Source organism: Girardinichthys multiradiatus, chromosome 11 (assembly GCF_021462225.1).
Source record: "Girardinichthys multiradiatus isolate DD_20200921_A chromosome 11, DD_fGirMul_XY1, whole genome shotgun sequence".
NCBI classification, from domain to species: Eukaryota; Metazoa; Chordata; class Actinopteri; order Cyprinodontiformes; family Goodeidae; genus Girardinichthys; species Girardinichthys multiradiatus.
In genome coordinates, this window is record NC_061804.1 from 42,069,745 (window position 1) to 42,096,817 (window position 27,073).

General features: G+C 40.7%; 1 protein-coding gene across 4 annotated transcripts in view; it reads left to right on the forward strand.

The window, feature by feature from the left end:
* LOC124876431 (protein turtle homolog B-like) overlaps nucleotides 1–27,073 on the forward strand; it is a 211,011-nt gene that overhangs the window by 41,804 nt on the left and 142,134 nt on the right. For 3 of the 4 annotated variants that reach the window (XM_047379184.1, XM_047379185.1, XM_047379186.1), the window contains exons 2-3: nucleotides 3,173–3,364; nucleotides 26,462–26,608. In XM_047379184.1, the coding sequence (XP_047235140.1) occupies nucleotides 3,173–3,364; nucleotides 26,462–26,608 (339 nt within the window). The remainder of the gene's footprint in view (nucleotides 1–3,172; nucleotides 3,365–26,461; nucleotides 26,609–27,073) is intronic. The other variant, XM_047379187.1, reaches the window with a different exon arrangement.

Genomic DNA, 27,073 nt, shown 5'->3' on the forward strand with positions numbered 1-27,073 from the left:
CAATTAATTTATAGCATACATTTTCAGTTTTTTTTTATTAGGGAAAGCTTACGGTGAGGCTGTTTGTGCTTGTCCAACACTGCTCCAGGATGTCTTTCAAATCTCAGGCGCTGAACACACTGGAGAATCTGCGGTCACAGTTTGAATAGATATTTATTTATTTATTTATTAAAGTAGTTTAATAGATTGGAGCTGCTTCATAGCAAACGGTCTCAGTTACTTGCAAGATAGAGACAGTATGTGTAGACTATATCTAAGCTGAATGACTTTTTTAGGTTTTTAGGTAGCATCTGGTCTCATAATACAGGTCCTTCTCAAAATATTAGCATATTGTGATAAAGTTCATTATTTTCCATAATGTCATGATGAAAATTTAACATTCATATATTTTAGATTCATTGCACACTAACTGAAATATTTCAGGTCTTTTATTGTCTTAATACGGATGATTTTGGCATACAGCTCATGAAAACCCAAAATTCCTATCTCACAAAATTAGCATATCATTAAAGGGTCTCTAAACGAGCTATGAACCTAATCATCTGAATCAACGAGTTAACTCTAAACACCTGCAAAAGATTCCTGAGGCCTTTAAAACTCCCAGCCTGGTTCATCACTCAAAACCCCAATCATGGGTAAGACTGCCGACCTGACTGCTGTCCAGAAGGCCACTATTGACACCCTCAAGCAAGAGGGTAAGACACAGAAAGAAATTTCTGAACGAATAGGCTGTTGTGTCATGAATAGTGCTGTATCAAGGCACCTCAGTGGGAAGTCTGTGGGAAGGAAAAAGTGTGGCAGAAAACGCTGCACAACAAGAAGAGGTGACCGGACCCTGAGGAAGATTGTGAAGAAGGGCCGATTCCAGACCTTGGGGGACTTTTTTCGGATGAAAGCAAATTCTGCATGTCATTCGGAAATCAAGGTGCCAGAGTCTGGAGGAAGACTGTGGAGAAGGAAATGCCAAAATGCCAGAAGTCCAGTGTCAAGTACCCACAGTCAGTGATGGTCTGGGGTGCCGTGTCAGCTGCTGGTGTTGGTCCACTGTGTTTTATCAAGGGCAGGGTCAATGCAGCTAGCTATCAGGAGATTTTGGAGCACTTCATGCTTCCATCTGCTGAAAAGCTTTATGGAGATGAAGATTTCATTTTTCAGCACGACCTGGCACCTGCTCACAGTGCCAAAACCACTGGTAAATGGTTTACTGACCATGGTATCACTGTGCTCAATTGGCCTGCCAACTCTCCTGACCTGAACCCCATAGAGAATCTGTGGGATATTGTGAAGAGAATGTTGAGAGACTCAAGACCCAACACTCTGGATGAGCTAAAGGCCGCTATCGAAGCATCCTGGGCCTCCATAAGACCTCAGCAGTGCCACAGGCTGATTGCCTCCATGCCACGCCGCATTGAAGCAGTCATTTCTGCAAAAGGATTCCCGACCAAGTATTGAGTGCATAACTGTACATGATTATTTGAAGGTTGACGTTTTTTTGTATTAAAACCACTTTTCTTTTATTGGTCGGATGAAATATGCTAATTTTGTGAGATAGGAATTTTGGGTTTTCATGAGCTGTATGCCAAAATCATCCATATTAAGACAATAAAAGACCTGAAATATTTCAGTTAGTGTGCAATGAATCTAAAATATATGAATGTTAAATTTTCATCATGACATTATGGAAAATAATGAACTTTATCACAATATGCTAATATTTTGAGAAGAACCTGTATACCCCTTTTCCAACAACGTGGTTCGGAGTTGGTTCCGGTTCCTGAATGTGATTTCAAACTGGTGTTGCTTGTTTCTACCGAAAAAAGACGTTCCAGGACATGAACTGTAATTCAACTCGGGCACAGCATAATAATTGGTTTTCTGCATGAACCCTGACGTCACCCAATGATGGGTCAAATATATTATACTTCCGTATTAACTGTGGTGTTTGGATGCATTAAAAGGATCATCTGGAAACACAGAAGAAACACTGGCAGGTCATCAAGCGCCGCCATCTTGCTACTATGCTTTCCTTCTGCGTTACACAACACAGAAGGAAAGCGCATACTGTTTATGGCTCACGCTTGGTTCCCATAACTGGTGGCAACATGCGTCGGCTCTCAACAAAACTGCAAAGTTTGAATGCTCCCAAACGAAACCGGTTCAAGAGCAAGAGTTCTTTTGGTTGAGAAATGCCAATAAATTGTTTCTCTGTTCTACTAATCCTGAATTGTTAAGATGATGCAGCTAGTGACAGTCCAGTCCAAACATGTTTTCCATGATTGTTAGTTAACATTTGAAAATCTCCTTCACGAGTGTTGACTTATTCATTCATGCACTACAGACAATACTGCAGTTTTTAAAGTTTAAAATGTATATCTTTCTGTGGTTCTGATAGAAAAAGCAAAGTATATGCCCCTCCACATCAAACTCTACTCGATTTTATGTACACAATCCATTTAGTCCAGATTTGCATCCTGAACAAGAAAGACAACTTTTCAATGACACATGATATTTTGTTCATCCAATCCTCAGTGGTTGGGGATTCCGCTTTCAACCATTTTTTGTGATGGCTTTATTACTTGCAACAAGTAATATACACCCTCTTCATGGGTGGAACATTGTTCATTTCTTTTTAGCCTGAACTACAGCTGCACCTTCTGTCAAATCATAGATGTCATCTGATTTCAATGTCTGCAAAATCTCAGTCACAATAAATTACTTGTTTGTAGTATTTGGTAGGCAAGAGTATTTTAGGTACCATTCATTCACTCTGCTTGCCAATTAGATATTGTGTCAGTCCGATGGACATTTACTCTTAATGGAAACATTTGATGTAAATCTTAGTGACCAAAATGCTGAAGCTCCAAGAGAGAGGAAAGAGAAGAGTTGGGAGGTTAATCACAATCAATATCATTGTCCCAATATAAAAAAAAATATTATTGCATTTTTGTTTACGTGCAGCCCTACCATGAACTATGTACAGAATAGCAATATTCTTTAAGGCGTAGATTGATGAAGAGTTTATTTGTTTTAAGCACGTTTTAGAGCTGCTTGTTAGGGGATCTATGAGAAGGGACAGGTGTAGCAGCTCAGATAGATGGGGAACAAGACTACTAATAGATTAATTACCCATCTTGGTCATTTTAGGCTGACTTGTACATACTCTGTGTCCTAGGTGCCCACGGAGTGCGAGTGGAGCCCCAGTTTGTGACGGTGCGTGCAGGAGAGAGCGTCATCTTGGGATGCGACGTGCCTCACCCACTGAACGGAAAGCCCTATGTGGTGGAGTGGTTCAAGTATGGAATGCCAATCCCTTTCTTCATCAACTTTCGCTTCTACCCTCCTCATGTGGACCCAGAATATGCTGGTAAATGTCCACAATATAGTCATACCAATGGATCTTTAGCACAAACAAGGAAAACCAAGCTGCTTAAGTCTGTGGTCATAGTGATTGATTTGTTAAGAAAGAAGGAAAAGTGACATTTCAGCATTTCAGGTGTTTAAATCTTGTCTTTGGATAAAAGTTCCTTTTTTGGACATAAAAACAAATGTTTTACTTCTCTGGTCATTGCCTGGTATAAGGTGCTGGCCATTATAATTTTATGAAAACACACACACACACACACATATACAGGGGTTGGACAATGAAACTGAAACACCTGGTTTTAGACCAAAATAATTTATTAGTATGGTGTAGGGCCTCCTTTTGCAGCCAATACAGCGTCAATTCGTCTTGAGAATGACATATACAAGTCCTGCACAGTGGTCAGAGGGATTTTAAGCCATTCTTCTTGCAGGATAGTGGCCAGGTCACTACGTGATACTGGTGGAGGAAAACGTTTCCTGACTCGCTCCTCCAAAACACCCCAAAGTGGCTCAATAATATTTAGATCTGGTGACTGTGCAGGCCATGGGAGATGTTCAACTTCACTTTCATGTTCATCAAACCAATCTTTCACCAGTCTTGCTGTGTGTATTGGTGCATTGTCATCCTGATACACGGCACCGCCTTCAGGATACAATGTTTGAACCATTGGATGCACATGGTCCTCAAGAATGGTTCGGTAGTCCTTGGCAGTGATGCGCCCATCTAGCACAAGTATTGGGCCAAGGGAATGCCATGATATGGCAGCCCAAACCATCACTGATCCACCCCCATGCTTCAATCTGGGCATGCAACAGTCTGGGTGGTACGCTTCTTTGGGGCTTCTCCACACCGTAACTCTCCCGGATGTGGAGAAAACAGTAAAGGTGGACTCATCAGAGAACTATACATGTTTCACATTGTCCACAGCCCAAGATTTGCGCTCCTTGCACCATTGAAACCGACGTTTGGCATTGGCATGAGTGACCAAAGGTTTGGCTATAGCAGCCCGGCCGTGTATATTGACCCTGTGGAGCTCCCGACGGACAGTTCTGGTGGAAACAGGAGAGTTGAGGTGCACATTTAATTCTGCCGTGATTTGGGCAGCCGTGGTTTTATGTTTTTTGGATACAATCTGGGTTAGCACCTGAACATCCCTTTCAGACAGCTTCCTCTTGCGTCCGCAGTTAATCCTGTTGGATGTGGTTCGTCCTTCTTGGTGGTATGCTGACATTACCCTGGATACCGTGGCTCTTGATACATCAGAAAGACTTGCTGTCTTGGTCACAGATGCGCCAGCAAGATGTGCACCAACAATTTGTCCTCTTTTGAACGAGTCAGGAAACGTTTTCCTCCACCAGTATCACGTAGTGACCTGGCCACTATCCTGCAAGAAGAATGGCTTAAAATCCCTCTGACCACTGTGCAGGACTTCTATATGTCATTCCCAAGACGAATTGATGCTGTATTGGCCGCAAAAGGAGGCCCTACACCATACTAATAAATTATTTTGGTCTAAAACCAGGTGTTTCAGTTTCATTGTCCACCCCTGTATGTATGTATGTATACATATATATATATATATATGTCACTGCTATGGAACTCACAGCACTATTTTTCTTTGTAAAGATAATTTACAGCACTACATTACAATAAATGTGCGCATTTCACAACCATCTTATATCTGCTACTCTTGCCCATTGTATAGCACATTTTCGGCAAACTCTTTGTAATTATTGGCCAGTAGTTGTTGCCATGGCTGTCCCATTGGTCACCCGTCACATAAGGTGATCTTTTCTTTGGAATTCCCCGAGTCGTGTGCATATCAGACACGCCATCATCACCTCAGTCCTGAGCCGTCTGCTGACCTCTCCTCTGACCTGCGCCCTCGCCTCAGTCATCAGCCTTGTACTGTAAACTATGGCTGTCACTTCCCCAATTCCTCAACATCTGCTCTATATCTGTCTCACTCAACATTACGCTTCCTCTTAAATAGTGGCTTTAAGACTTATATTGCTGCTCATACTTTAAGTTACAGCATTTTCTCCACTTATAGTTTAAAACCATTACTTCAACTTCATCCTCTCTTGTTCATACATCACAAGTGATTATCCCTACTTTTCTCACACATATAGTTGATTGACAAAATCCAGTAGCACTTATTATTATAAAAAATCCATCCTTATTGCATTTCTATTCATCTATCATGTAAAAATGTAAAAATCATTATTCCTTCCACATTGATTGATATATGTATGTTTAACATGATTTTCAAAGAAATCATACTTCACTCTCTTTTTTGTGACATCTTGTCCATGTAGTATAATCATTATTATTCATTTGATATTCTAAAGATTAATCTCTCAATTCATCATATGTAATTTTTTTTGTCTCAATTGTAGTGATACACTTTAGCAAAAGAAAAAAGATTTCATAGCATCACTCCGGATGGGCCTCCCAGACTTCACAGCTTCAAAATATGAATATTTACTGATTTATATTTCATTGATTTAATTTAAAGAGGGTTTAATTAATTTTTGCATCGATATGTGGAAGGATCTTACCTCATTTTTACAACTCCCAGCTATGCATTTTTTCAACAGCAAGAAGGTCCTGCACAAGGCTATGCTGGGCCACAGGACAATAGTCAAGCAGCTTGGTGAGAAGGCAACAACAGTTGGAACAATTATTAGAGAACTGAAGAAACTCAAGATGACTGTCAGTCTCCCTCAAACTGGGGCTCCATGCGAGATCTCACGTTGTAGTACGTTATATGATCATGAGAAAGGTGAGGGATCAGCTCAGAACAACACAAGAGAAACTGGCCAGTGGCCTGAAGAGAGCTGAGACCACAGTCTCAAAGGTTGCCATTGGTAACATACTACACCATCATGAATTAAAATCCTGCAGTGTGTGCGAGGTTCCCCTGCTCGAGCCAGCACATGTCCAGGCCCCTCTTAAGTATGCCTATGGCCATCTGGATCATCCAGATGAGGCATGGGAGAAGGCCATGTGGTCAGATAAGACCAAAACAGAACCTTTTGGTATACACTACACTCAGCGTGTTTAGAGGAAGAAGAAGGATCAGTAAAACCCCAAGAACACCATCCCTAAGGTGAAGCACGGAGGTGGAAGCATCATTCGAGGTGCATTTCTGCAAAAGGGACAAACTGACTGCACCGTATTGAGGGGAGGATGGCTCCCTCAGTAAGAGCTTTGAAGATGGGTCGTGGCTGGGTCTTACAGCATCACAATGACCCGAATCACACAGCCAGGCCCACTAAGGAGTGGCTCCATAAGATGCATTACAAGGTCCTTTAATATTGCCGTTCAACAGCCCTGAAACCTAAAAGATCTGGAGAAGATCTTTCGGGATGAGTGAGCTTTTATGATTTAAATCCAAGCGTTCAAACAGAATGAGATTTAGCCTCCTACAATAGCGTAACACACCTCAGAAAATGATGGAAACAACCTCATTCGGATGAATGCTGAGGAGGTCTGTGTGCTGAGGATCATAAAATGCATGTGAATCATCTAAGGGGCACTTTCATTCTCACTGAAACAGAAAACTGTGTTGGATCAGCAGATTAATTCCAAACAAGTCAGGTTTGATGATTCCTAAGGTGGACAAACTGGAGACAATCACATGTCTATAAATAGCCACTAATAGTTGGGCGTAATTGTGGAACAATGGCAGCTTTGGCACAGCTGGAGGACATCGCCAATGGAAGAAGTTGGAGGGAGCGTTTAATTTAGAGATTGTACTGTTCTGCTGGGGCATTATTATGGAGCTCTGCAGAGAGCTGGCCTCAGAGTTACAGAGGGAAACCAGGAGGAACCGTGCTTAACTCATGATTCCTTTATAATATCAAAATAATTTGAATTATTCTAATAATAGTTGTTGTGTTGGAAACAAACATCTGTGCACTAGGTAATTTTCTGTTTTTTTATGTGACGTCCTAAATGGTTGTAAAGCTTTAAAGTTCTTCACATAGTGTGTGTGGTGACGGTCTTCCTAATAGAAAAAAGGAGGCATATTCATTTCATAATGATGATCAGCATTGAGCTATGAATAAGCTTAGTGCAGCAGCTAGACAGTGCCATTTGGTTTAGATACACACATTGTAGAACTAAACGTTTTTTCTACTACTTTGGATATGTATTTAGAGGCAGGTACGGGGCGGTTCAAGCGCCACATGCAGCTATGTCAAATCCACCTCAAATTGGGATGTATGAAGGCTACGTGTGCGATGACATGTCTACGCACTGTTTTGTACATCTGAATTATTTTGTGCTCCGCACGTTTCAGAATTTTTGCCTACCGCAAACCTTTAGTATGAAAGCTGCACACTCTTTCATACATGAGGCTCCAGATCACCCAGGAAGAGAGGTATGTCCCTCTTCCAATGGCTCTCTTTTTTTATTAATAATTATGTCTGCGGAGTAGCGCTCAGAATTGTTGTCTGAGTGACAAGAAAAAGGCCAACAGATTTTCTTTCACAAGTGGAGCATTACAGCTAACGCTTTAAAACTCTGCTTGATATTTATAAAAGAAACTTTATTAGAAACTGCTTTGGGATTATTTCAATTGTTACGGACACAGAGACAAAAATGAAAAGGAAAAAGAAAAGAAGTATGAAAGAGAGAGAGGTGGGGCAAAAAGGAAAAGGGGAGAGAAGGAGAAAAGAATGGAGGAGAGAAAGAAGGATGGTGAGAATACGAGATAACAGCCTGCTTGCTTGTACACCTGCAGAAACATTCATATTAGCAGCTTTTTACCAAAAAAGTGCACGGTACTTATAAATGCAAGAATTATTTAGTGGTAAATGCAGCTCAATATAGAACATTTGTGTATCTGTTAATACCGGAATCTAAACACCTGTGGATCTGAGTGTGAGCGCGCTTGTGTATACAAGGTCTCTCCATAAAAAAAAATGCAATAGCCAGTTTGAGGAGCCACAGACCTGCACCCCTGGACCTGGGACAGATACGGAGGAGATCCGAGTCATAGACATCCAAAGGCCCCCCGAGTACCCCAAGGAGAACCACCGCTGGGACTACTACAACCCTCCCAGAGAAGAGCAGGGGAGACTCCCAGGTGAACCACACAGCAGCCACAGTGCAGAAGCCCCAGAAAGCTACAGCGACGAGCCCACAGGCTCAGGGGGTGGAGACAGGCAGATCGCCAAAGCACCCGAACCCGGACTGGACAAGCCTCAGCTGGTCCCCGAACCTGAGCGACCCCGGCCTGGACTCCAACCCCATTCCCCAACGACCCTCATCCGGAGAGGGGGCCAAATACAAAAGAGGGGTCTACATGGTCCAACTAGCCCGCCAATCAGAGCCCCCACAGGATGAAATAGTCCTAACCCTCTAATGAATTCCAATCTTAACCCCATGACCCCACCACCCCCAATGAACCCCAACATGAATTTTCCCACATGGCCACCCCCAACCAGGACACAGATATTGAACACATGCCCCCGAACCCAAATGCCATGAATCCCCTCACCACAGGACAGGGGCACACCCTCACGGGTGAACTTCATCCCCGAAGAGCCGACGGAGCCACACCCACACAGTGCAAGTTCCACAGACAGTCCCGCTCCTAGCACGCCCGCCGCATCCTGCCCCCACCACACAGCGCACCGCGACGGCAAGGCAAGGGCCCCCTGTGTAACGCTACCCCAGCCCCCGCCCACAGATGCAACAAATCAATTTCCCCAAAAAACACAAAACAATGCCACCATGAAACAGCGGTTTTGTTTGGAAAATTGAGTTTAAGCAAACCCCAGTTTGCAGGAGGAGGGAGCATGCAGAGAGCAGCTGCCTATAATCAGACTGCCTTAATTGGATCAACCGGGAGGAAGACCCTGCTGAATCCGTGGAGCATAAATATCCATTATCCAACCTGAGTCTGCGGTTTTGCACTTTAAAATCCTTATCCTTGTTATTGCCATGGATGATACAAAACTTCCTCATAAAGCCCAAAATTGTAACTTCTTCAGGCAAACTTTGGAGCTTCACCAGTCCAGACAGCAGTGTCTTTCCTCTCTGCTTCTCCTGTCACACCCCCCTCACATCAGAACCCCTGAGCCTTATTTTTATAGGTTCTGGCCGGGCTATGGTCCAGATAATTATCCCAGTGGATCATTTTATGCATGAAATAAACATTCTTGAATAATACATTCTTGCATACACAATTATACAAACATTATTTGTATATTGTTTATTTATGTTTTTTTTATTTTCTCTTTATTTATTTTTATTGTTTCACGCAGATTACTTTAATGTGGCAGTGTCACACAGTGACAATTAATTGCGGCACAGCGACTACACTAACAGCTGGAGGCAGGGCTTCAAGCCGTAGTTCCAGCCATCAATGGAAAGTCAGTAGGTACCGTGCCGAGAAGAGAGAGACTGAGTGGTGCGGAGCCGCACCGCCTAACTAGAGCCAGTGGAAAAGGAGCTGACTACAACGTAACGTAAAATGACTACAACTTAGAAAGAGGGAAAGAAAACAAGACAATTGTTGGGTTTATTACTATTAATATTCTCTCTACTGTTGGTTGATAGGATAGCTTTAATAATTATGAATAAATTTTAAATTATGATTAAAATCATTTACTCCGCGCAGTTTAGTAATAAAATCGCACTTCTTTGCGTAACTGGTGTCCTGAAGAAGCCTATTTCAAAATGGTTGTTTTTAAAGAGCAGTATTTGTTTTTGTGTGTAGTGACATGCAACAATAAAGTTGCCTAAAAAGACTTCAGAGAAGTTGCAAATATTTTTTTACTGTCACTTTTGCCCTTATCACAGAAAACACTGGAAAATATTTCATGCCATCTATCCCCAATCTGGCAGAGGATTGTTAACTTTCTACAGTGCAAACACTGAAACCTGCTTTAGAACTGCTTATCTCTAAAGAAACATATTTCTACTAACATGGATGATCCTAATCAGACCAGACAGATCTGTTTGAAAGCACACTGATTGATTCACCACTGTCTACATCAGATAAATATGTCTAACACTTCTTGTCTCACCTGCTTCCTGCAGCAGAACATTGCAGATTAGAAGATTGCTGGAATTTAATATAATTTGCATAGTCTTAGAATATCATCACACACTCTGAAGTACTGCATTGAGATGTTTTTAGTGAGGACAGGCAGCTGAATATGAACATCTTTGTTAGAAATACAGAATCCCTACCTGTAAAAAAGCACCAGATATGTTTGAAAATAACTGTGGAAAGTAACAATTTGCATTGTTTTGTTGAGAAGCTATAATTTGTGTTAAACAAAAAGCATTACACAATTAAGGCCTTTAATCTGCAAAAACAGAACAAGTTCTTTATGGCCAGGGAATGTCCTACTTCCAAATAAACGCTGAACTCCTGGAAAATCCTCACAGGTCTGCCTCACTGCAGCTTACATTGGTGCAGTTACCAGGGCAAATTTAGTTGAAGAGGGCGTGGTATTTATTTTTTGTGCAGCCCGTTTTAGCACAGGAATGATTTTTAGCTTGATCAGCCCTAACTGAATACAGGCTACGATCAGGCTTTCTTGATTTGATCTGCACATCTGCAGCCCGCCTGTTTCTAAACTCCTGTAGCTAATAGGCTTCCAGGGTAGTCTTCCAAGTTGTCTATATGGGTCTGCTGTGAGGTTTCAGTAAAACAGAACAGTCTTTGCTTTATTTGATAATATTAAAGGTTTAAATATACCATTTTAAAAGACAGATATTCCAGATATTCCACTTAAAAGTTACAACCAGTTTTTTTGAGGAATACGCTTTGATGCTTGTCAGAGACTATGATATGAATATTTCATATTAGAATAAAGTCACAGGTCACAGAAAACGCTGCTGAGATGCATATAGAGACTTGCATTGTGCCCTTTTTAGACTAGAACAGTTCCCTACATGATCATGTAAGTTTGGTTAAAGCAAGCCTTTCTTAAACTGATTCGTGATGGACATGAGCATTTACAGTGTATGCCTTGCAGCAGGAGAACTATGAATGAAACTGGGAGTAAAAAAACATAAAAGTGTCTTATGTAGCAGCCATTTTCAAAACTGTTGACATTGCTTCTAAAATGAGCCTTAACGTTTTCATTTAGTGTGCAATGAATCTAAAATATATGAATGTTAAATTTTCACCATGACATTATGGAAAATAATGAACTTTATCACAATATGCTAATATTTTGAGAAGGACCTGTACAGGGATAGTAATCTTGCTAATAAACCAGCCTTCTATTTTACATTTGAATGTTTAAATATTATCTTATTTTCCACTGAATTACTTAACTGCTCAGTGTGTTTAGATTCATAAGTACAAATAACAAATCATTTTATTTTGAAACGTCTTAAAACTGGATCTTAAGCTGCTCATTCTGCTGTACCTCTATGCCAAAGCTAACTGGAGATGCTAACTTCCCGAAACTTTTCCATTCCCATACAATACGGCATTGCTGTAAAAACCTGCACCATTGGATTCACACACTATGGTTTTCAATCTTGTTTGCCAAGAGCAAAACCAACAACAATATTGCCCCCTACCACCCACCCTTCTCTGAGTTGTGTTTATGTGCACACAAACTTAAATCTAGCTCAAATTTATTAAGGTTGAGCTAGTTGAGCTAGTTTTTTACTAGGTATTTTTCAGGTATTCCTGAAGAGATTCCTTAACCTTGCTGCTGTTTTAACACATTGATGTCCTTCCCAAGATGGTTTGAGATTATTGTTTGCAATGTTCCCTCCCCCTCAGAGATTCACTGACTTCAGACACACTCTCAGCCAGCATGCATGTATCCTGGTAAATGTTCCTTACTGGTAGAAATAATTGGATGCTGTTTGAGCTGAATAATTACTGTTGTGGGATTACATGCTGCTCAGTTCATTACTGAAAGAAAAGGCTTTTACACTTGTCCACATTGGATTTTGTGTGTGATAATGACATAATTGCGACTTTGTGTAGGTTATGGAGTGTGGAGACAAAACAAGGCCAGTGAGATTTCAGAATGTTCTTTTTAAATGCCACCAGAACCTCTCAGTGACTTCTAACTAGAGTCAGTCGTATCAGTGCTTGCCTTCTAAATGAATATTTTCTGTTTTAACTGGTGTCTTTAAATTGACTGCTGCAGTCAAATCACATAAAGGCCTTATACAGCACCCGTTGCTTTTGAAGAATGAAGCAGTCCTTTGTGTGTTCTGCATACCAGTGATATCTGTGAGATGATGGCTTTAGTTGACAGCTATTTGTATCATGAAAAGCATTGTTGAATATTTTAGGCCTTACATTAGCAGGACAAAGAGTGGATTCTCCAAATCAATGGTCCCCTTTAGTACTAGTTACTAGGGAATTTCCATCCAAGTCTGTGCCCTGTCTGCCAGTGAAATGTGAAATTTACATTTTCTTAAACACAAATTTACAAAATGCACACAATATATACATTTAAGGTGTATTTTTGAGCTATATTTAATTAATACCAGAGTTATGCACTGTGTCTGTAATGATGTATTGGACCTAGTGCAAAAACAAATGAGCATGTGATCTGACCCATAGTCCATACCCTGATATTATATGTTGTTTTTTTTTTGTTGTTGTCTTATTCTACATAATAATGTGAATATGTATTGTTCTACCTGCTGTCTTTAAAGTGTAATTGTCTGCTTCACATGCAATGCTGTATGAGATCAATGAAACTGTTGAGCATGCAGCGCTGCTGGTTTTGATCAAATAAGGAGTCGGTTCAGAGAGCAGTCAGGCAAAGCAATGATATCTGGCCAACATCGGAACTGCAGCTGTCTGTTGCAAAGCCAAAAGTGAAAACATCAGATAAAATTCCAGAAGCTGAGACAGTGCAGTCCTCCTTAACACATTCAATGACAAAAAAGTTGAGCACCTAAATGGTGAACATAAAGTTAAGCTGTGTTGTAATATGACTGTACTTCATAATATCCGATCAAACTAATAATGCAGTGCGACCACATTGTCAGTCTATTGTCATCAGGGTGTGGCTTTGACACAAGCAACAGTTAAGTGGATTGGAATCTTAAAACTGTTGTATCCTCTTCTACAGAGAGTCGTCACACAGCTGTTAGAACTGACACTCAGTATCCTTTAGATCGGAACTGTGTCAGTGTTGATTTATGAGCTGATCACATATTTCATTGGGAAAAGATTTACATAATACAGGCAGGCCATAGACATACTGAGGGTAAGGCAAGTAATGATTACTTCAACATCAGTTGATGTATTTCTGATATTTCAATTAAGGTGAAATTCACAACATATGTTGGCAACAACCCACGCAATATGCACATTAGAAAAAATTGCAGGTGTGAAGTTGATCCATTTTTCCACACATACTGTCCTCAACTCATGAAGGTTCTGAGGGTGTTTCTATCAGTTCTGATCTTCCCTTTCCAAAGATGTTCATTAGGATAGGTGATATACATCTGAACCCTGGCCCAACCACGCTCGCTAATTGGTCACTCTAAATTGACCTTAGGTGTATGAATGAGTGTGTGCATGGTTGTTTGTGTGTTGCCCTGCGATGGACTGGCGATCTGTCCAGGGTGTACCCTGCCTCTCGCCCATAGACTGCTGGAGATGGGCACCAGCTCCCCCGCGACCCACTATGGAATAAGCGGTAGAAAATGACTGACTGACTGACATTCATTTATGGCCAAAAAAGGCTGAATGTCTCTTTGTTTTGTTTTTTTGCATTTGGACTGTTTGTAGAAGCATTAGAGACCTAAATGGAAGTATAAAAACAATCAAAAAGTGAATTTTGCATAATAGGTCCCTTTTAAAATAAGCACAGAACAATGTGACTAAGAACACTGGTAAATGATCAACATTTATAGCATTTTGAGTCACATAACGACAGTTCCAAGTCGAACCATGACACAGGTAAGAAGACAGCAGAGCAAAGCTGTAAGATGTACCAGACACAAAAACAGTGTTTCTCCGCTTTCTGGAAGGTCCTGTTTGGAACCAATGTGCCAAATGTGGAGCAGATGCATGCAAAGTGCACCTTACCGTCATTTGTGATTTCTTCATTAAGTCGTGAATGTATGGCAAAAATCCTAAATAAAATAAAACATGAAGAAAATTAAAAAACTTAATATCTGTGGTTTAGTCTGAAGGTATTGAAAAGATTCTATGCTGTGAAAGTGAAACAATTTATTACAGTTTTTATGATGTACTGTTTTGGGACCTAAACATAGAAAGGCATAAAAACAATTTAGAGATTTAGGAAATATAAAAAATGTCATATTTAAGGATAGGTCTGATTACATTGTTATTACACTTTTATAAGCGCTACCGTTTTGAGACCTAAGGGTAAAAAGTGAACATTTTTACATTAAACTCTGAATTGCTCCAAAAACAATAATGCATCAAAATTTATTTTGTTATTAATTTTTAAAAATATATCATATTTGGTGTTTTTCCTCTTCAAGAAACGAGGGTTTTTTGGACCAAAAGGACATTAAAATATAGAAAAGATTAATGAATATAAAAAACTTTATGTTGAAAAGGTTTGATGCAGCGAAAGTGAAAAGAAATGATATAAAAACAATTATTACACTTTTCTAAGAGATACCTTTTGGGACATAAGGGTAAAAAGTGTATGTTCGATATAATGGTCCCTCAAGGGTTAATGCTGCCTACTTGGAAAGTTCTCTTGTTTTTTGTTTTATTTTCCTCAGTTGTATTGATGACTACACCTACATTAACTTCTATTTGAAAATTACCCAAATGCTTAAACTGTTTCATCTTGATACAAACCTGCCATAACCTACAAAGGCAAGCCTAATGTATCATGGAAGTAAAACAACAAGCAATGGGTGTCATTGTGTAAACAAATTTTAAGATGCCTTTAAATTTGGTCAGACATGTAAATATCTTTATCTACATCTTTATTAACAACTATAAAATAAGTTTTGGTTTAGAGTCTGCTCCAACCTCATCTTTTAATTTTCATGTCACTCAATATTTCAGGGAGTGAAGAGTATCTCCACCACTGAACGGGTCTCCAGCATGCCAGGGAATGACCTTAAGGCCCATATCTGTTAGTGTATAATAGGGCAGAGAAGGAGCTGAATGGAACATAAAATGCAAAATGATGCAATGCAGAAAGCTTGTAGCGTAAGCAGCATACCCACATTGGTGAGATATTTTTCATATGTCTTAAAGCGTCTGTGAAAGATCATGTGTGAGGCGACAGCACAGCTCTAGCTGACTGTACTAGTTCACATGCGTGCCATATCGTTGACCTAATAGGCTTGATACAAACTTTATTTTGGTGGAATTATCAAAATTTCATGGTTCCAACTTTAATGCTGAATATATGAATAATGTATCTGTTAGATGATCGTGACTGAGATCCTAAAACACAAAGAGTGTGGTGGACCTTGTAATGAATACGATAGGCAGGAGGGACGGAAATGTGGTTATAATTTAAAAATATTGTTTTAAAAGAGATGTGTATAATGATGGAGCACTAAGGCAAAATATGCCTTAAAGGGCTGTGCCTATACTATAGAATCTGGGGTTGCAATACGTAACCAACATTCTTTAGATATCATATCAGCATGTGCAATTTATGTTTTTTATCAAACTGGGAATAGATTTGCATGAAACAGTGATTTATGTTAAAGTCCATGATAGCATGTAATGTGTTACTCATGAACTTCTGTGTCCAACATGCACTTAGAATAAAATCAGTCAAGTATAATCAGTGCGAGCAAATCTCTGAAATAAAACTAATGGAATGGAGTAAGATTATAGTGGCAACAATAAAACTGAACACAGAACATTATTCTCTGTCCTAGATGGTGTGAAAAAATTTCAACAACAATCCTGCACTGAAAATACAATAAACATTGCAAAATGTACATAAAAATCACATTCAAACACAAAAGAGGCCTGGTAAAAGTGTGTAAAAGTATAGTTTTTAATAAATTAGCACCCTCATGAACATGAAACTTTTGACTTTACAATTATTTTAAGATGGTAGAAGTCCGCTATGTTTTTGGCACACCTGAAATTAGCTGTTAGATGTGGCCTCTGCTAAAAAAAACTAGACTGTATTTATAGCAAGTAAAGAACATAATAAAAAAAAAATTATTAACTGCTGGTAAGTTATTACCTGCTCAGAACCCCACTTCAAAAAATACTGAACTATCTCTTAAACAAAAAGACAACTAGTAACTTATGTCCTCAGATGCAGATGAAGAAGCTTTTTCCAGTAACTTTAAATCAATTATCATGTACAGAAATTATACAGAATTGTTGTGATTGGTGTTATTTTATGCCGACATTTTCATTGTCTGTCAGTTTTCTATTGTTTCTGAGTAATGATCATAACTTTACAGATGCAGCATTTTATTGCATTCCATTGCTTTGTTAAAACATCTGATTCCTTCTTTGCAATACTTCGTATTGGCTTCTGGGGAGGCTAAGGTTTAGCTATTAACACACAGGTTTTTTTCTGCAAAATTTAAAGCAAGCTAGGCAGCTTATAGGGCTGTGGTGTCTCTCATTATCAGCCCCCCTGAGCTTTCAGGGATCAAGGATCCTTGTTTAGGGTTTTTGTAAAGTCCCCAGGTTGTTATCGTTTAAACTCTCAGGCCACACAGTTAATTGGAATTTGTCTGCAGCTATGCTATTATCAGTAATTATGGAAGAGATATGCTAGTATTTTACTCTAATTTAAATCTATGAAGTGCCCCTAAAAGAGCCACCCTATCTGAAACCAGACATAAAGACATGCATTAGTTTCGGTGTTGATAATCAACCATTGTCAGAATAGCAACTAACTGACTGAGCATCAAGGAAAGCTTTACAAACAGTCCTGGAATAAAAAAAATAAAAATAAATAAACAATCAACTGTTGTGCAGTTGAAGCACAGCAATGTCAGCGGCTAGTTTAATGTCAGTTTTAAAAAATCTTGTTGAAATGAGATTTTTAACAGGAGCGGTGTAACCTGCTATTCTGTAATGGGTAAACTTGACCTGTCTGCTGTAAAACAGGTAAAGTATACTTCTGTGGAAATATACAGTGTTGTAAAAAAGTATCTTTCCCCTTACAAATTTCTTTACTTTTTCTTTTTGCTTTTTTGTCACAGTTGCATGCTTGAGATCATCGAACAAATTTCGACATCAGACATAAATAAAGTAAATACAAAATGCAGCTTTAGAATAAAATTGTTATGGAGAGAAAATAGACTCAATATATTCGTGCATGTGTAATGCTAGATTTATAAGCTGTGTAAACCTGTTTGTGTGACGGTCTGGGTATTTGTATGTGTAAAACATGATTTGTAAACTCTGAAAAACATTATGTGAATAACATCGGGTATTTGAAAATGTGTGCTCAAATGCACACACAAATATTAAACAATTACAAGTACAAAATAAAATTACACACAATTACTTCTACACATACAAATCGTTAAATACATGCATACGACTTGCCTAATACACACGGACAAAACTGCAAGTTACGCACAGACCAGTTTACAAGTGCACAAAGGATTTTGAGACTCTTCATGCTTCCAGAAGTGGTGCGTTTAAGTGCTGGTAGAAAGCTGGGTCATTAGAATTTCCTTCTGAGTTTAATGTTATTTTCCTCTCTACTTGGAGATCTATCCTTGGTGGTCTATCCTCAGAAGTAAGTATAAGGTACACACTTTGCCCTCCGATATAATGAGACAACTAGTATTCTCCAGATAAGTTTTTGTTTGATACACAGTCTTCCTCGCATCTCTCTGTTAGCAGGAGCTAATTTCTGTCTGAGCTAAACTACTTTAGCACTTGGTAGCTAAGTCCTTGTGTTACATGCAACACATCCATGCCACTACAAATGCTGGCTGGCACTGCATGCTGGAAACTGCAAACCAATCTCTAACATAAGTTGTTTTTGTCGCTGTATTTAGATTTATATATTTGAATGAGAATATGAGATCTTGTTCATGTAAACATAGCTCCTGTCGTCATTTCAAAGAGATGTAAACAACATAACTTTAACTCCCTGTGTCCCCTAAAATATATTTAAATTCATTATTTTTAAGCCTGGCATCCACTCTGCAATTATGTTAGAACTATTTAGGGGCCTCTTGGTTATTTATCTATAAACTGGGGATTTTTCCACAGTCGATGATATGTCTTGTTCTCCCTTATTATACTTAATTTATTTTGTAATTGTAACTTTCATCTGAATCCAGGATGGATTTACTCCTGCTGAGATCACTGATAAAAGAGAAATAATGAAATGAAATGTTTTTAGTTTTTTTTTACACAAGCAATAACCAGTAACACTGTAACCAACTTTAATATTGTTTTACGTATTTTATATTGTTCAGTTTTGTCAGCAGCTAACATTCTACATTGTTTTGGTAAACAAATCCCTGTTTTATGATTGTGGTCCTCTTCTGATAGCAAATCTATTTCTGCCCAGGTTCAGCCCTCCCAGCGGCTGAGGGCCTTTCCACACAATCCCTGGGCAAGATGGAGTCTGCCCACTGCACCTGCATGGCTGGTGTGGCTCTATCCTACTCACATGTTGCTCTTCAAGATTAAGACACCTTATTTGCACTGTTACTTTTACAGTGTCATTGCAGTGCAAAAAAGATGTAATAAACACTTTAAAATGAAAAGTGGTCCCACATTGCACAAGTAAAAGTCCTAATTATTGTCCTAGCACTTCATGATTAAGGAAGCTGTGATGATGATGATGGCTTCAATGTCATGCACATTTAAGGAGCATACATTGATTCAAGGATTGAGGAAGGTCAAATTGGTTTTACTCTGGTCCATCAGGATGGGAAAAATCTTCCCGACAGCACAATATTTTAACCTGTGTCTAAAACTATTTCTTTTTTTAGCATTACTTTTTTCTGTACATTTATCTGAGTTTTCAAATAGTAGATAAGTTTATTACCTCATTAACTGAAATATTTATCTTGGTCTTCCCATTTTATTTTTCCTTTAGTCTCATTTGCAGTACTGTCTGCTGATAACACATCTTTTTAGTATTTTGTTGTTTGCACCTTATTTGCTTATTTGACTGTGACTTACAGCGTCATTGCACTGCACAAGAATTTTAAACAAGAAGTCCATAAGTAAATAATATGGGCTAATTAAAGTTGATAGAATATTGTTTTATATTTACCTACTGAGCTAAAATGTAAATTATCACCAAGAGGCATAGTATTATCAACTTATCGCTCTTAGTAAAGTTTAGGCCTGGTTTGATGCTGTATGAGGTTATAACAAGTGAGGAGATTTTTCTGTTTCATACAGATCAATGAAATGTCGTACTCGTTGTCTTCCGCTTCATCTGGGACCAAGTTGCGTGGCCAGCAGACTCAGGAGGAACCTCCAGACGTCCCTCTCCACAGACACCTCCTCCAGCTCCTCCCGGGAGGAGCCCAAGGTATTCCCAGGCCAGCTGAGAGACATAGTCCCTCCAGCGTGTCCTGGGCCGTGTCCTGGGCCTCCTCCCGGTGGGACGTGCCTAGAACACCTCCCGAGGAAGGCGTCCAGGAGGCATCCGGTATAGATACCTGAGCCACCTCAACTGGCTCCTCTCGATGTGATGGAGCAGCGGCTCTTCTCCGAGCTCCTTCCGGATGGCATAGCTCCTCACCCTATTTCTAAGGGAGTGCCCGGCCACCCTACGGAGGAAGCACATTTCAGCCGCTTGTATCTGGGATCTCGTGCTGTCAGTGATCACCAAACGTTCACGGCCATAAGTGAGGGTAGGAATGTAATTTGAAGAACCAGTAATTTGAGAGCTTCGCTTTTCGGCTCAGCTCTCTCTTCACCACAACAGACTGGCACAGCGTCCCCATTACTGCAGCAGCCGCACCGATCCGTCAGTTGATCTCCCGCTCCATTCTCCCCTCACTCGTGAACAAGACCCCAAGATACTTGAACTCCTCCACTTGAGGCAGGAACACCTCTCCAACCTGAAGAGGACAAGCCACCCTTTTCCGGTCGAGAACCATGGCCTTGGACTTGGAGGACCTGATTTTCATCCCAGCCGTTTCACACTCGGCTGCGAATGTGGAGGAGCAGCGGCTCTACTCCGAGTTCCTCCTGGATGGCCGAGCTCCTCACCCTATCTCTAAGGGAGTGCCCAGCCACCCTACAGAGGAAGCTCATTCAGCAGCTTGTATCAGGAATCTCGTTCTTTCAGTCATGACCCAAAGTTCATGGCCATAGGTGAGGGTAGGAACGGCCATAGGTGAGGGTAGGAACGTAGACTGACCGGTAAATTGAGAGCTTCGTTTTTCAGCTCAGCTCTCTCTTCACCATAACGGACCGGCACAGTGTCCCTATTACTGCGGCAGCCACACTGATCCGTCTGTCGATCTCCCGCTCCATTCTTTCCTCACTCGTGAACAAGACCCCAAGATACTTGAACTCCTCCACTACTCCTCCACTCGAGGCAGGAACTCCCCTCCAACCTGAAGAGGACAAGCCACCATTTTCCGGTCAAGAACCATGGCCTCGGACTTGGAGGAGCTGATCTTCATCCCAGCCACTTCACACTCGGCTGTATGCTGTAGGTCTTGGCCAGAGGGGGCCAGCTGGAACACGGTAGTCCTTCTCCATGGCTTCACCGAACTCTTCCCAGGCCCGAGTTTTTACCTCTGCCACACCCCGGGCCGCAGCACGCTTGCCCTTACAGTACCCGTCAGCCACCTCAGGAGTCCCACAAGCCAACTACAGCTGATAGGACTCCTTCTTCAGCTTGACAGCATCCCTTACTGCCGGTGTCCACCACCAGGTTCAGGGATTGCCACCGCGACAGGCACTGCAGACCTTATGGTCACAGCTACGGGCAACCAGCATCGACAATAGATGCAGAGAACATGGTCCACTCGGACTCTATGTCTCCAACATCCCCCAGAAGCTCGTCAGAGTAGGTGGGAATTGAGTACATCCCTGGCCGAGGGCTCTGACAGACGTTCCCAGCACACCCTCACTATGTGCTTGGGCCTGCCAAGTCTGTCTGGCTTTCTCCTCTTCCAGCGGATCCAACTCACCACCAGCTGGTGATCAGTGGACAGCTCAGCCCCTCTCTTCACCCGAGTGTTGAAAACATGTGGCCGAAGGTCTGACGACACGACAACAAAGTCGATCATCGCCCCACATGGGCGTTGAAGTCCCCCAGCAGAATAATGGCACTATGCAGCACCTCCGACAGGGACGTCAAGAAGTACTCCGTACTACCGCTCGGCCCGTAGGCTGAAATGACAGTCAGAGACCTGTCCTCAACTCAAAGGCACAGCAATGCGATCCTCTCATCCACCGGGATAAACCCCAACACATGATGGCTGAACTGGGGGGCAACAAACAATGGGTTCCAGAGCCCACACTGTGTGTGGAGGTGAGCCTGACTATTTTTAGTCGATATTTCTCAACCTCCGGCACAAGCTCAGGCTCCTTCCCCCCAGTGAGCTGACATTCCACATCCCTAGAGCCAGCCTAAGCATCCGGAGTTCGGGCCACCCAGGTCTCCACCTTTGTCCACTGCCCAATCCTCTTTGCACCAGTCCCTCATGGTTCCCCTGCAGGTGGTCGGCCCACTGGGGGATGGCCTCGCGTCTCTTGTTCGGGCTTGGCCCGGCCGGGTCCCGCGAGGAGCAACCCAGCCACCAGGCGCTCTCCGACGAGTCTTGACCCCAGGCCTGACTCCAGGGTGGGACCCTGGCTCCGCTGTACCGGGCGACGTCACCTGCCTTGATTTTGTGGTCCTCATGAAGGTGTCTTGAACCTCTCTTTGTCTGACCCATCACCTGGAGCCTGTCGGCCATGGGAGACCCTACCAGGGGTATTTAAGCCACAGACAACATAGCCTCTAGGATCATTCAAGCGCTCAAACCCCTCCACCACGTTAAGGTGGTGGTTCACGGAAGGGTCAATGAAATAAATATCAATAAATAATAAGCAGAGGAAGATTACAAGCCATAATTTTTGTTTTAAGAAAAACACAGAAATTGATTAAGCATAATTCAGAAAAAAGCATGCTCCATGTTACTTTGACCCTGTGGACAAGTGCTGCTGTTGCTGCATCTTCATCCACATCTGGTGTGAGAGGTTCAGGTGCTCTAACTGGCATTACACTTGCGTTGAAATTTTCCATTGTCTTCAGCTCTCACCTCTGTGTGATGTAATCAGGGTGCCCAATCTGGATGGATTTCATTCATTTTATAAGCAAACCTCTCCTATAAACAAACACACCCATTACTACTTAAAAAATTCGGACAGTTAGTTAACTCAAACTGAATCTCCTATGAGTGGAGGAAAGAGAGGAGGCTTTGGAGGAGGCTTCGCTGCTATACAGCCTTGTAAATGTTTCGTATGAAACATTAGATCACGTGCTTTGATTAAAACTTACCGGTCTGAAATGCTGTGAACACTCCAACTCTGTTGGAGGATGGCGTTGGGAGATATGTTTGTGACGGCTGCTATCCAGGCCATTCGGGGTCTACTTGTTAGCTAACAGATGACAGATCCAAGTTCCTTCAATATTGGAAAAGATTAAAAAAATCTCATCCAATTGTTTTTTCCTCACCATGTTTTAAAAAAAAAAAAAAAACGCAAGCTCCGTGCATGCAGTCAGTGTAAATGAACTTTTCTGATGCCTGTAAGGCCCACAATCCAGTGCGGTTTACCGTCTCCATAACATCCTCCTTTCGAGCCCTAGAGAGGGAAATAATACTAAACTCCAAAAAAAATTCAAATGACCCAGCTTTCCACCAACATTTAAACGCACCATGTACGCAGGAATCTGTGAGGCTTCTGAAAGCATGATGAGTCTCAAAACCCTTCTTGCACTTTTAAACTGATCTGTGCATAACTGCCGTTTTGTCCGTGTGTATTAGGCAAGTCGTATGCATGTATTTAACGATTTGTATATGTAGAAATAACTTACAAAAATCATGTTTTGCACATACAAATACCCAGACCTACACACAAACAGGTGTTCACAGCTTACAAATCTACTATTACACCACACGAATATGTTGAGTCTATTTTCTCTCTATAAATTGTTACCTATTAAGGGATGTAGCTAATGCCCAACTTCAAAACTGATGGCAAGGTTGGCAGCAACTACCATCATCCAGGGGATAACTGTCAATTATATTTTTACATTGCTGTGGAGGAATTTTGGCCAATTCTACTTAGCAGAATTGTTTTAATTGAGCCAGATTGGAGTGTTTCTGAGCATGAGTGGCCTGTTTAAGGTTATTTCAATTGGATTTAAATCTGGACTTTGACTAGGCCACTTCTTTTTTGACCCATTCAGATGTGGCCTTGCTGGTGTGCTTTGGATCCATGTTCTGCTGTATAACCCTTCTTGAGTTTAAGGTCAGATGTTTCTGGCACATATGAGACGGGACATTGTGTTGTTTATGGCCAGCAGTGCTTTTAATGCCATTTTTTACATACTTTGTTATCACCGAATCATTAAGAGTGACCTTAACTGAGACGGTGAGGCCTGGGTGTTCTACGTTCTTTTGTGGCCTCCTGGGTGAGTTACTGATGGTCTTATGGAGTTGTTTTGGCAGGTCAGCCACTCCTGGCAAGGTTCACCGCTGTTAATTGTTTTTTTCCATTTGTGAATCATGGTTCTCACTGTGGTTCGCTAGAATCCTAAAGCCTTAGAAATGGTATAGTGACCTTTTCTGGACTGATAGATGTCATTGATTTTTTTTTGTCATCTCTTCTTGAATTTGTTTAGATCGTAGCATGTATGTTGCTTTTAGACTTCTTTGGTTATATTTAAGTGGTTCCTTCCTCTGGTTTAGGCAGTATTCAGGCTGGCGTAACACTAGTAAAATTTTACTTAGCTTTCCAAAAAACAATTGGGTTAATTAATTGATTTAATAAGGGGGGACAATTGTTTATGTGTAGCAATATTTTCTCTTAAAAAATGAAACAATCATTTGAAAACTACATTTTCTGTTTACTTGGGTTATTTTTGTTTTCTTTTGTTTGATGATCTGAAACATTTAAGTGTGGCAATAAAACTAACCAAAGCAAATAAGAAATCTGTAAGGGGCAAATACTTTTTCACAGGACTGTATGTGGGCACTGTCACTTTTATATGTATGACTTTGTCTAAATAGAGATAGAATTGAGAATTTCATGATTTTAGAGGGATTCTCAGTTATGCTGGGATTTTTCTTTTTATTTATAACCCAGTATTTTAGAACAATTTGCAGGCAGCGTAACTCCAGAGTTATATAGTTTATAGTGAGTCATACATCAGTACTGTGTTCATGGAGACTCACTCATGCATGCTTTCTAATTTGCTTTATTTCTTTAATGCTTTAATACATCAATAAGAGTGCACAACAGGGTGATCCAGGGGACTGTGAGCAGAGACTGTTAACTCTCAGGCAATAAGAACTAAATCTGCCAACTAAAGCCAAATGATCTGTGAACAAACAGTTTTAGTGGAGACGTAATTAGTATTTTAAGTTCCTCAGTATCAAATAAGTAACTTAGCTAATATGAGCAGCAAGGCGCCTTTCTCTCTTCTGACTTTTTAAGTCAGAAAGAAGACAGCCATGGATGGGAACTGGACAACCTCATAGCCTAATCAGGACCTGTATGACTCTTCTTTACTGCTTTTGTTTGAAGTACACAACATGCTTGCTGCTGCGTATCAGAAAATATGAATTTACACTAACAGATTGCAATTGAACGGCTTTCCATGCATCCCATGTTAGAGCTATATTACCTGCTTGTGATCCTGTCTCTTTGTTTGGGTCTCACTGTAGTGCATATGGATCTTTTTTTAAGTGAAGTATCTCCAAGGTGGCATGATATGTCCAAAGAAAGCTCCATAACACAAAACCCCTGATTCTCAATGACCCTCGATGGTTGTTGATCATTCACAGCGATAGTTGGAATGAACTTTGCTATCAGTTTTGCCTTTTCTACGTTTGGAAGAATCTTTAGCCTCTCTAGCTTGATGGGCTTCTAGTTTACAATGGCTGGTTACATCAGCCGCTTTATTTTTATCTCTGCTTTCAGGCCTATGAAATAGTTCCTGTTGTTTCTTATGGTTTAAAAATATTTCTTTTCTGTTTCACACATCATTTAATCCTATGGGATGGATCTTGTCCTAATGATTTGGTCCAGAGGTTGCAGGATGTGTTTCATGGGATTTTATACCATAAACCGTCAGGGTGCTGAACTTGTATGCTACTGAGTTTATCCTTCTGCATTCCTCAAAATTAGGTTATATAACATTAATAAAATAATGTTTTGACATTTTTGCGCATCTTAATGCATCATATAATATACTTAAATAAATGGAGTGAGGAACCCCCGCCAGCTGGGTAGGGAGGAGAATATTTTGGGAGAGCCTGGCTCTGATAATGTTGTGTTGAGCTTTGTGTGAGCGCTCTGGAACCTTTTGTTTCGCCTTTGCTGCTGTCTGTTTTGATCCAGTTGCCTGATTGCCAGGAGCAACATCATAACCCCAGTCTCAGCTTTTGATCTGTAATCTGTAATAGTGAAATCCAGCTACTCCTGACCCTTCTTACCAACTCCAAAGCTAATATCTGTCCGCATGGATTGTGAGTAACCCTAAGGGTTACCATCCATCTTATTCATGTTGTCATGTTGGCTACTTCCCATCCCTTTAAGGGAGTAATGACCTGTCCTTGCCTGAGTGCGTCTTTTAAAATAGAGCACCACACTCATGGAAACCTAGGGCATCTCAGAGATACTTAAATGATAGATTTCGCAGTGTCTCCAACTGCAGCTTTGATGTTTACACTCTACAGTGTCCTTAGAAACAGGCTTTATGTAATATGATGTTGATGTTTCAATAAGTCACTAAAAGAAACACAGGCCAGTATACTCTGTGATCCCTGCGTATTTATATCCAACCCTTATAAATGTCTCATCTCTTTATAAATTGACCTGTTTAATTCATCTGTCCGTTCACCCCCCTTCACTACTTTGATTTTCCTATGGAAATTTACCACATCTATCCTTTCTTATGTTACTGATTATCTTCCTACTGAAGCCTGATCTCCTTCTCTCCCATACAGGCCGGGCCCGTCTGCACGGCAGGTTGTCCCTGCAGATAGAGAATGTGCGTTCAGACGACCAAGGCTGGTATGAGTGTAAAGTGCTGATGCTGGAGCAGCAGTACGACACCTTCCACAATGGCAGCTGGGTGCATCTCACTGTCAATGGTAAGCAACATCAAACATCATACATTATTTAAGCTGTTCAGTCTAAAGATGTGGGAAATTTTGATATTTAAGAATGCAGTACCTTATGGGTTGCCATAAACACTGAAGATGTAGTTAGAAAGAAAGGACTGTGGAAATCCTATTTTGTGCTTGTACTATTGTGCTGTTGAAGTTTAAACATTTTAAATACAGTTCTTGGAAGTCCAAAAAATAATGCATTCGTTTATTTGGAGCCTTTTTGCTGTTTACAGTATTTTTGTTCAAAACCATTATGGCATATATTTTCTTACCAATTACTTGAGATATAGAGTTGTACTTCCCCATTCTTTCCACTAATAAGTATTTATGCCTCTTACACTTTTCTACATTTCGTCACATCACAACCACACACTTCAATAGATGTATTACTGTTTGTGATAGACCAACAGAAAGTAATGTATAACTGTGATGTGGAAGGCAGTTGAT